Source organism: Echeneis naucrates, chromosome 21, assembly GCF_900963305.1.
Source record: "Echeneis naucrates chromosome 21, fEcheNa1.1, whole genome shotgun sequence".
NCBI classification, from domain to species: Eukaryota; Metazoa; Chordata; class Actinopteri; order Carangiformes; family Echeneidae; genus Echeneis; species Echeneis naucrates.
The window spans coordinates 22,589,955-22,601,553 of NC_042531.1; the positions used below are offsets into that span (position 1 = coordinate 22,589,955).

Here is an 11,599-nt window from a genome sequence, read left to right on the forward strand (position 1 = left end):
ACAAGACATGCAAACAGACAAAACGCAAATACATTCACAAAACATTTTCATCGATTTGAAAATGTCCACAACAAAGACTTGCAATAGAAAATAATGCAAACAGTTTCAAACGTTGCCATGCAATTAACATATATATCTTACAAGGTCCGTCTACAAGTATACCTGTAGACTGCTGCTACTTTTGACATGAACTTTCAGACTGTATGGGCCTTTAAACCTTTAGTCATACGCTTTAAGATCAGTTGAAGGGAGAAGCGGAGCTGTCAACTGATCACCACCTGTTGTTGAATTGGATCACATGGCTGGAGAAGTCAGACAGACAATCTGGCCCAAACAAATAGTGAAGGTCTGCTGGAAAAATGTCTGGCAGAGAACTCAGTCAGGTTGTTCTTCATCATCCACATCTGTTAGAAACTCAACCGTGTCTTGGGGGCAGCAGGGGGTATGGCATCAAAGTGGTCCACATTCCGTGCTTTCATTGCCAAGGTGACTGTTTGGAGTTATGGCCAAAAGATTTCTTGTGCTTAAGCACTGGAGAGTCCTGAAACGGCCACCAATGAGTCCAGACCTGAAGCCTGTCAAATGTGTGGAGAGGTCTCAAAGCCGCAATTGGAAGTGGATAGCCTTCAAATCTGAAAGACCTGGAAGAGTTTGCAATAGAAGAATGGTCCAAATTTCCAGTAGAAAGGTGTGAGAGCCTAATTCTTGGTTACAGGAAGCAACTGACCTCAGTTCTGACTCACTCACGCATCTACTGCTTATCCATTTCTGGAGCCAATCCGAGCCAATACTCCAGGGCGAGTGCAGGATACAACCTGGACAGGTCGCCAGTCCATTGCAGGGCCAAATTAATTTCAGTTATCCATTCTAAAGGATGCGCTCCCAAATATTAAGTTGAGGGTGCCAATGATTTAATGCAGTCCATTTTTGGAGTTTTGTGTGGAATATGTGTTATTTTTACTCATCTTATTTTGTTATTCATGTACAATCAAATTAAACATGTAAATGCTTTTTGCTTACTGTTAATATTAACCAATGAACATTTACTGGTAGAAGGATTTCATCCATTTTCACATCTATATGATTTTTTGTGGGTTATTGTCTCTCTCCCTGTGCTCTCATTCTTTCTCTGATAAAAAGTTCTAAAATTTAATTTTCATCTGTCATTCTGATGATGATGCAAGATGACGGGACATGATTTTTGGGATTGTAGCATCAGGTTCCAGCATAACAAAGGACTCTGATGACTTTTCCAAATCCTCTGCACAAACCATTTGACATCCAGGACAAATCTGTGACAAAAATATTCTGCATTAACATTATTTGATTCCTGGTAATTTATCACACAACGATGTGGTTCTTTGAATGCAGATGAATTTGGTAATTCATCAATTTCATTTATTTTTAATAACGGCAAAATTGGTGGAACTGAAGACATTAAACTTAATAGGTAGAAAAGTCGGATTGACTCTGACCCATGGATTTTGGGCGTACATGCAGTTTTAGTAACGGTCCTATGCATAGTTTTATAAATAAGGCCCCAGGTACTTTGACAGTGCTAGTGCCTCCCAGCATGCACTGGGGTAAGAATTTGATAGACTTACTGTTGATTTACAATTATTTTTTTATTGCTGCTGTTATTTCCTCTTCATTATCACAGTGTTTCCTCACATCAATTTCACTCTCTTAAAACACATCAGTAAATGTGCCTACAACTGAGTGGTGATACAAATTGAATTTAGAGTAAACACAAGAAACTTGTGCGGCAAAAAAAATGGACGACACTCAGTGTATAATTCCATAACAACAAACTTTCGCCCTGCCCTATGTGCCCCGAAGATAATATCTAACTAGGCCAGTGACCAGTGATAGCTAACATGTCTTTGGGGTCATCAGGTGGGAACCTCATTTCACCAGTATTTCGTCTAGTCTGCCCAAGATGCTGTCCAATAAAACCATCAAGCCTTCAATGTACATTAAACCACACTAAAATATCACACAATGCCACTTCAACTGTGTTAGCAAAATCCATCTTGAACTTAAACATTTCAAATCTTTGAGTCACATTAATAAACCAACAAACCAGAATATCTAATTCACTATCAAGTCAGTGTGCACATGCACACCTTACAGCTTTCTAATATCATTAAACCATGCTTGTGCAGGTTAAACAGTTACAGTCCCTGTCGGCATTAGCCTGTGCAAGTTTGTGAAGAACCGCATCTGGATTTAGATTTAGGTCATCAGGTCTGACTGTCCTCTGGGTTTTATCTGGGCCAGTTGTCTGTATTTGTGTTGTTCATCCTGTTGATCACTAGATGTCGCTGTGACATCACTTCATTTTACCTCGGTCGGACAATATCAGTGGTATGTGGAAATGCCCCGTCGGATTCCTGTGATAACAGACGTTTATGGCAATTTCGCCCTCCCCCTCTCTCTGCGGGGGGGGGGCAGTTGTCTGGACTTTCACTGTCACGGTAGAACAGTTTGTCTAGATGAGAGGGGATTCAGATCAGGTTTGCTCATCTCCGACTGATCCTGGCGCTGAGACACGGTCCTGATTGCTCATCTGACCTTTCTTCACTCTCCCTGTTCACCGCACAGATGACATCATAGATAATTTCTACAAAATTACTGTCCTGGAAGTAAAATAAATCATTCTATCCAATTTTATATTCTATTGTTTATACTTATCGCTTATTATCATTCATATGACGATAGTGATGATATAATCATCATAATTAATATTATGTTTTGATTTTATAATGAAAATTTATAGTATCGTATAGTGGTCATTTTAAAAGGGTTTACCATGGGTATTTATTTTTATGTTGAACAATATCCCGCAATTGCGATGCCAAACAACGCGCAGAAAAGCCTGAACTTCTGATTTGACGATTATTTCGTATGTTTTTTGAACACCAGGACCGCGGTTTCAGATTGTGATGCTGATTATTACTTTGACAAAGATACAAAAATTGTGTGGCCATTATTCAGCCCCCTCTTGTAGATACAGAGCTATGATATTATGTTATGTTATGTTTTGACACCATAAGAAAAGAACAGTTAACCGAGCCACAGTTAACCCTGCGGATAAAGCATTGTCAACAACTAAAGGGTTATCAAAGCAAACAAACGAAGAGGGATGAGTGGAACCCCAGATACGTTTAGGAACAAAGTAGAATATAATACTGATATTAAACGTGATTCGAGTGTCGCGGAGTTGACAGAAACGGGCTGTGTAATAACAATCACATAATATCCACGGCCATTAATGGTCATCAGATATAATCTACTGGTTTGTAAACTGTTTGATTCTGGACTGGTTGAATACAGAAACACTTCAAATCATCATCTTCGACGAATTATTTTTTCCATTATTTGAATGAGCAAAATGACTCTCCACTTAAATGAGTGTGAGGGTGAGGGAAAAGGGAGTCGCATTTATCGCCACGAAGTCAATTGATAACACGGGGTGACTTTTGCGCTGTGAGAGGGTTGCTCGGGCCTCTGGATTCATACGAACTAAATAAAACAAAACATCTACTATGTACTACACAGATTAAGTTGTCCCCTAATGTAGGCCCTTTGCATTCCAGCTGCACAGCAGCATTTCTAGTAACAGCAGGAAAACGTTGCTGAGCTGTCCGCCCGTCTCCCCTGCTGCACTATTTTTTTTCCTATCGCCCACTTCGCGCGCACTTTGATGAAGTGCTGGCGTTGTGACGCTGACAGAAGCTTTGAGTCGCTATTCTATCACGCTAGGTTGATAAACGTGCAGTTGATCAGGCGGAATTAAGAGTAATTAAAACCTATAAATTATCCACGGCAGTCCACTCTCTCTCTCTGGAAGATAAGCGTGCGCTTTTCAGGAACTGGGCCTGGAAAACAATGCAGACTGACAATGGTGGCTCTACCTCAGGAGGTGCATAGAGAGGCGAAAGTGGTGTGTGAATAAGACTGAGCAGAGGTGCACGCATTTTAAATAGACGCTAATTGAGAAGGATGGTGTATGGTTAAAACAGGAGGAATGTAGATTATTGGAGACGTGTGCTGGGGGGGCTGTACGCGCGCGTATGCATTTTTTGGGAAGGCTTAAAACAAATGGAAAATCAAAGTGAGTATTTTGCTTGCTTTTCAAAGACAGTCCGTAAAGTCCAATTCAAGGTGAACCATCTCGAGGTAAGCAGTTGAATTTCATCCAAATCATCCGTCAGACAGCCTCCGGTTGTGTGTTTGTGTAGCCCCTCTCCACTTCACCCTCAGCCTATAAGATATAAAAGATACATCGTAACAAGGATGCAGCGCGGAGCAGTGATAATCTCTTGTTTGGTTTTTCTGTGAAGTCTACTAGCTGCTCCACAGCTTCCCTTTGGCTCACGGAAGCCTGACATTATTGGACGTCGTCACCCCTAGTCCAAAATAGCCCCGGCTGCTGATTGGCCCGGCGCGCTTTAGATGTTATTCATACGCCTCCGGTTGGTGTGTATGAGTGTCTGAGTGTGTGTATGTCCGCATGGTGATGTGATGTGAAGACCTTGTGAACATCCGACTGTCATACAGCGGCGAAAAGCTCCGTGTGCGAGCTGTGCGAAACTGCAACTATAGCCAGCGTTATAGTAAGTCACAGACCATGACTCACAGGCGCTTCTTAACGAAAGCAGGAGGGTCACGGTTTGTAATGACCGCAGCCAACAATATTCCAGAGAGAAAATAACTATGTTTTAGTTTATCCCTGGTCTCTGGTTTTGCGTGCACGCACAGACCCACTTATTGGAAGTGGATTGAGAGAAAAGAAGCCACGTTCTTCACGGAAGTCCCGATGGAGGAGCAACGGGATCTGAACAGCACAGATAGTAGCGAGGGGGAGAGTGTGCCCCCTTCCCCAAGCCTTCCTTCACCGCCCATACTACCCCTGCAGGTCGCCCAGCAGGCCCACAGAACCACCAACTTTTTCATCGACAACATCCTGAGACCAGACTTCGGTTGCAAAAAGGAACATGGCCTGACCTCGCGGGAGAGGGCGCAGACCTCTGGCCGGGAACGTGTCCTCTCGATGGTCAGTAGGCCGAGTCTTCCCGGGACACCATGCCAAGACTCCAACTGCAGCAGCGACAGCACTTCGTCCTCCGCCTCCTCCACCTCCTTGGCGAGTCCCAAAAACAGCAACTGCAGCGATGGAGGAACCACAGCTGACGCCGTTTCTACTGGGAGCAGCGGCGTGAAAGCCGAGGAAAGGACTGGCGGCGGTGCCTTGGATAACACACCCACCTCTCTTGTGGTGCTGAAAGGCACTGGGGCGCCCACACCGGAGACTCAGCCACTGCTCTGGCCTGCCTGGGTCTACTGCACTCGGTACTCGGATAGACCCTCATCTGGTAAGACAATAGTTTCAAGACCAAAAATGTACCAGAGAGGAGGAATAAATCACATCTGCTACATGAGGTTGAATCCGCAGTTCATTTTAAAATATTTTTTTTTTCATGACACAAAAACAACAAATAAATGCATCCGCACATCCAGAGATATTTTGTTGAATAAAAAGAAATAGAAAAGGGAAATTTTCAAATATGGGCTGAACCCACAAATGAAGAAACAATCTATTTAAAATCTTTTCATTTTGGAAGGTCACAGCTAACTCCACTGTTTAAAGCTACATTTATAATTTTATAAATAATAATTTATATTATAATATAGAAAAGTTTTACACACACATATGCATACATATATATAGACATATGTGTGTGTAAATGTGAATATTACTGTAAAGCAGGATTTAATCCAACATATTAAATGAAAACTTCTTAAAAAATTTATTCGCTTTTCAACAAAACAACGAACTTAATAATTAGGTAGTGTGTGTATGCGTTAGGGTTAGGGTTATGTACTAAATTATAAAACTATATTTATTGTTATTTTCCGCTTTCTCTGCGAATTTCTAGCAGAAAATTTTACTTTATTTAAAATGTACAACTTTTAATAGAGATGAAAAGCTACTGTTAATTTTTCAAGTCTGATGTGCAAGAAGAAAAAAATATTTTAATAACGAACAAAATAGAAAACAACGCTAAAAAAAAATCTCAGGTGACAACGAGAGAAGGCCACAGATGTTTATTGTCTGAAAACAAGCGTTTCAATTAGGAGTTTGAGGCAGATGCTGCAGATGACGGTATCAGGGCAGGGTTTTGGTTCAGAACTAGATGTTTGGCTCGACAGCAGATGTTTTCTATCTGAGTTTGAGTCTTATTGTGCTTTACCGTTTCTTTCACGGTAGAATTAAATTACTAGACTTGGTCTTACTGGAGGAGACAGGGTGAGAAAAATGTCTTGCCTGTTTGATGTAATGCACACTGTCACAGCAAAGAAAGAAAAAAAATTAAACCAAATTATCCAATTATTTTACTGCTGTAGACAAGTTCCTGCTGATCGGCGATCACCTTTTTGAATTTATTCATACATTACAGAATAACAGCAACATTTTAAATATTCCTGAAACATGTAAATACTTTTTGCTTACTGTTAATATTAACCAATGAACATTTACTAGTAGAAGGATTTCATCAATTTTTAGTCCTGAAACTCGATCTTCATATCAGTATTCTGTATTGGCTTTTGGCGGCTCTTGTGCCAGTCGAGGAACCTCGCCAGTGGAGGCTTCGTGCTTCTCCCACTTTGTTGACAATTGACTGACTGTTACCACTGCAATCCGCGTCAAGCAGAACAAAATGAGCCCAACTTGGTGCCTTATTATTATTGTAATAATAATAATAATTAGTATTATTATTGTTGTTGTTGTACGTTATTATCATCATATTAGGGCATGACAATAATAGTATAATATATTATATATAATTATTTTCAGTACAGACTATTAAACAGTATATATAGGCCTGTTCCTACACACACTCTGTGAGTGGGGAACTTGTATTTTTATATTGCTTTTATTATTATTATTATTATTATTATTATTATTATTATTATTATTATTATTATTATTATTATATATTTTGTATAAACCAAAAAAATCTACTTTTAACTAAGACTAAAGTATTTTTTTAAGTAACAATGTCAATACTTTTATAAGATCATGCGCTGAATATTTATATTTCCGCTTTCTCCTTTCGTTCTTACTGCAGGCCCAAGGACACGGAAACTAAAAAAGTCGAAAAGCGGCAAAGAGGACAAGCGGCCGCGCACAGCCTTCACGGCCGAGCAGCTTCAGAGACTGAAGACTGAGTTCCAAGTTAACCGCTACATCACGGAGCAGCGGCGGCAGTCTCTGGCCCAGGAGCTCAACCTCAACGAGTCACAGATCAAGATCTGGTTTCAGAACAAGCGGGCCAAGATCAAAAAGGCCAGCGGCTTCAAGAACGGGCTGGCACTGCAGCTGATGGCGCAAGGACTATACAACCATTCCACCACCACCATCCAGGAAGACAAAGAGGACAGTGACTGAGCGGTTCGCCAGGTGTTGAGAGCTCTGGTCCGCCTCAGTGCTGTGTGGGAGTGCACTGCGTGGCGCGAGCCGCAGCGGCCTCCTCTACACACTTCGTACATTGTAAATATATAGTATCTAATTTAATGATGAAGGTAGGGATGTGTCTGCCTCGTCATCTCCTCTTTCTCCTCTGATCTGAGTGAATTGAGCAGACTCAGACTTTCGGACTGACCGTCACCGCAAAACCAAAGATTTTCCTGGAAAACAGCCTAGTCACTTTCACAGACTGAAGAGACAGAACCACTTACCTATTTTTTCTAATTTTTGCCTCGCGTCAGCCATAATGAAGCCCACACGAGTTGATGTTTTCGGTCAGTTTAATTTCACCTCTCTGAAACAAACCCTTCCTACACACATTCGAAAAACACACACAAAAGTGCAAACACCATCAAATAACAAACTTTTGTTTGACAGCGTTCCTATATCCGTTTAGCAGCGTCAGTGAACACCCTCAGGAATACAGTGGGAATATTACAGAAGTGTTGTGACGTCACCAAGAACTGCAGCTGAAACAGGCATTTTACACGACAAGAGTTAACAAATAAAATTATCGGATTTCGTTTCGTTCCAGCCCGCCTGCTGCTTCTTGCATTTTCTAATAGTAAATATTACAATTTGAGAATTTCAGGCCATTGATTAAATTCATTTAAAACTTGGGTCTGTGCTGTTCAGTATGGAGATCAATCTAGATAAGACAAAACACCGATCATTACTTTATATGAGGCAAAGTGTTAATGACCCAAATATTTGAAGATAACGGTTTCAGAGATTCTGAAACCTCCATTGAGGATGGACATACACACATTTCCGTCTAATTAGTATGACAATGTGTCACTACTTGAGACTGATTATAGACTGTGATAATCATCTGCGTCCTGCGTAAAGATAAACAAATGGGACGTTTCTATTATATTCCTCTAACTTCCTGTCTTAGCAAACAGGCGCTTGACTTCATCTTCCTCACCTCCTTGTGACACAGTGTCTTCGTTGTGTTAATCTTCGTTTTGTCTGACTGTCGAGCTACTGTCGTTGCGTTTTTGTCCATCATTTTTGTTGCCTCTGTTCGGGCAGGTAAAGACAGATACACGAGTGGCTTCTACCGTGATGGAGGGTGGATTTACCATGTACATTTAAACCATGTTTTCAAATAAACACTTTTGTATTAGAAACAGAGAAACGCCTAAGAGAACACACTGTGCCATTTATTTTAGTGGATGAAGCCGGGTATTCAAATAATGAATGCAGATGTGTCTGTGTTTGGTAGTGTGTTAGTGTGCCTTTTTGAGTGAAGGGTGCCGAACATCAATATTCATAGCCTGTGGTAGGAGGTGAATTTACACTGCCCGCTGCGCCACTATCAACGCTGTTCAAAGCGTCTCGGAGCATGAAATTGCCTCTCCGTCCCTCTGTTTTCACTCATTTGATCAGCAGCCTCTTCAGGCCCAGAACAGAACCTGGAGGCGTGGAACAGAACCTGGACTCTCCTATTGAGTGAGAGAGAAAGCAGACAGAACCGGCATATTGCCATGTCCACGGTACCACTATAGCCTCCTCCACAAGACAACAAAACCATAAAAAGAAAAGAAAAAGGATGCTGATGGGACGACAATTGTGTGTATCAAAAAAAAAAAAAAAAAAAAAAAATCTATTACAAACATCATTACTTCGGTTCTTCCTTTTTTCTCAGTTATACTTTTGTTTTTCGAAGTCATACTTCATAGCTTCCTTTATATGATGCGAAGTGAAACATTATTAATGGTTTTACCAACACTATTATAAATAAACAATTCAACTGTTGCTTTTGTGCTTTTATATATTACAGTGCAACAGCATTTATAGTAGATCAAATACAATATAAACAGCATCTATTATATAATTAGAACTATGTTATATAATATGCGTTGTAATTTCATCTGTTAAAAAAAGAAAATGCCGTGCTTTGAATTAAAGGAAGTCAAATGAAGTGATTTTATCAGTTCCCATCGAAAAAATAATTATGTGTATTCATTAAGATTAAATAATATAAACGTTTTTATAAATTCACTGGTGCTGTCAATTACAGAAGGATAATTATTTCATGAGGAAGTGAAAGCGGGAGAGAATAAAAGAGAAAAGCAGATATGATTTTAAAGTGCCAAAAAGGACAATTTGTGTGGATTGAGGAATGTCCATTGGTCATCTCAGTTTCCCACAACTATTTTGGATTATTTATCTAAAATGATTAGTACGAGCAGCTTCGAGACGACTTTATTTATTCTGGAAAAAAACATAAAAACAATAAAAAAAATTGAGACAGAAACAAACGGACAGGTAGACAGAGATAGATAGATAGATAGATAAATAGACAGCCAGATAGATAGATAGAGATGATTTGTGTGAAAAATACAGCAGCAGCAATCCACTGAAATGTGTAATTATTCTGGACCCAATTACTTATCGAATGAACATCTTCCCGATATAACCAGCTATTTCCTGCTACCCGTAGGTTATCTGTCATCTGCAGCTTCAGGCGTCCCTCATAGGAAGGAGCCGGTCTCTTCCATAATCGCTCTGGAGCCTGTCCAAGGAAATTCTCCCCCTCTTAAAATAAGAATGAAAACAGTGGTTAACTGTAGGTTGCGATCAATTTTTCAAACTCTAGGTAAATGTTGTGACAGGTTGACTGGATCTTTGCCTCTACCTGTTTGCCTACGCGCCGCTGCTGCCCTCAGAAGAGGAAGATTTACATTTACAAAACCCCTATGACTAAGAAATAGAGTGATAAATTGATTTAATTTATTCCCGTGTATTCCAGTGTATAATTGCATAATAAAAGCATAGTGTGTAAAATCAGAGTGTGATGCAAAATACCAAACAATTAGACAAATTAATATTTCCCCGCCAATTATGCAGGTCTGTACGTATATATTTATGTGTGTGTGTGTGTTTGTATGCACAAGTAAAGTGGTGGTGTGCAGAGTGTAGACAGTGGCCATGCAGCCAGGCCTGCAGCTACAAAACAGCTGTAATTTACATGCAAATGAAGGTAATAAACAGAAGGGGTTCAGAACTGTTGGAGAACTGTTTCACATTACAGTCTCTCAAGCCACACTGATACACATGAGAAATTTCAAAAGAACAAATTAATCTAATGGTTTGACCCAGGATCACATAGTTCAACCAATTTTTCTGTAGCAGTGTATGATCCCTCTTCAGCCAACCCAATATTGACATTGCTGGAGGACAGGAACTCTCAGCTGATGTGCAGGATACCCAGCCAGCGTGCACTCCACTTCAGCCATATCCAAGCAGCATGGTGCCACACTGAGGGAAGCAAAAAGCCCCACACACATGCACATACACATACACACACTCGATGACGGTGGTGAGTGGTGCACATCCCCACCATTGTTTTATCATGGCTGGGTAACAATGGTGGCACTGAGATGTACAGGCATCCCACGCTGCTACTAAACAATCTGCATATTATTTTGTATATGTGCCTTAAGTATTTTAAACCATACAGAACATGGATTAGGCAGTAATGTTTTTATATGAGTCCATCTGTGTTCATGTGAGCTGTGTGCAGATGAAGATGATCCACTGTTGTGAGTGCTAAGATGATGAAAGAGAGCAGCTCTGATCATTCTTTACATTTACCATATGCACTCATTGTTGGATGTTCAATTGCATCTATTAGAGCTCAGAAGGAAAGACATGTTATTGAGGACACCAACCTCACTGAAGAAGAGGTCAGAGACGTGATGCAGGATAAGAGCAGATTCAGGCTAGAGATATTAACTACATCATACACTGGTTTATCTCAAATTGGGGCCCACCTCCTGTCAATCTCTCTTTCTTCCCAAACAATCGATGCAAACAGGATTAGTTTGTCCTCGGACCACAGACTCTGCTGCTCTTTAAGAAAACGACCAATAACAGGCCCAGGCCAGAGATCCCACAGAGGAAGCTCTTTTGACTGGAACCTGAAGGTAGGCATGTCATGAGTATTTGGTTCAATTTTTGTATCATGAGTTTGTTGTGGTTCAGCGTAAATATGATTGATCAGGGCTGAATTTATCACGTCCTAAAAATTTTTGCAAGTGATTCTTCGTTCATAAA

General features: G+C 40.5%; 1 protein-coding gene across 1 annotated transcript; it reads left to right on the top strand.

The window, feature by feature from the left end:
- The first annotated feature begins 4,822 nt into the window (after positions 1–4,822).
- Positions 4,823–7,456, top strand: LOC115061881 (homeobox protein engrailed-1-like). The gene is made up of 2 exons (XM_029530440.1): positions 4,823–5,378; positions 7,137–7,456. Exons 1-2 carry the CDS (start codon positions 4,823–4,825, stop codon positions 7,454–7,456), a joined length of 876 nt encoding a protein of 291 aa, XP_029386300.1.
- Positions 7,457–11,599: the final 4,143 nt, after the last annotated feature.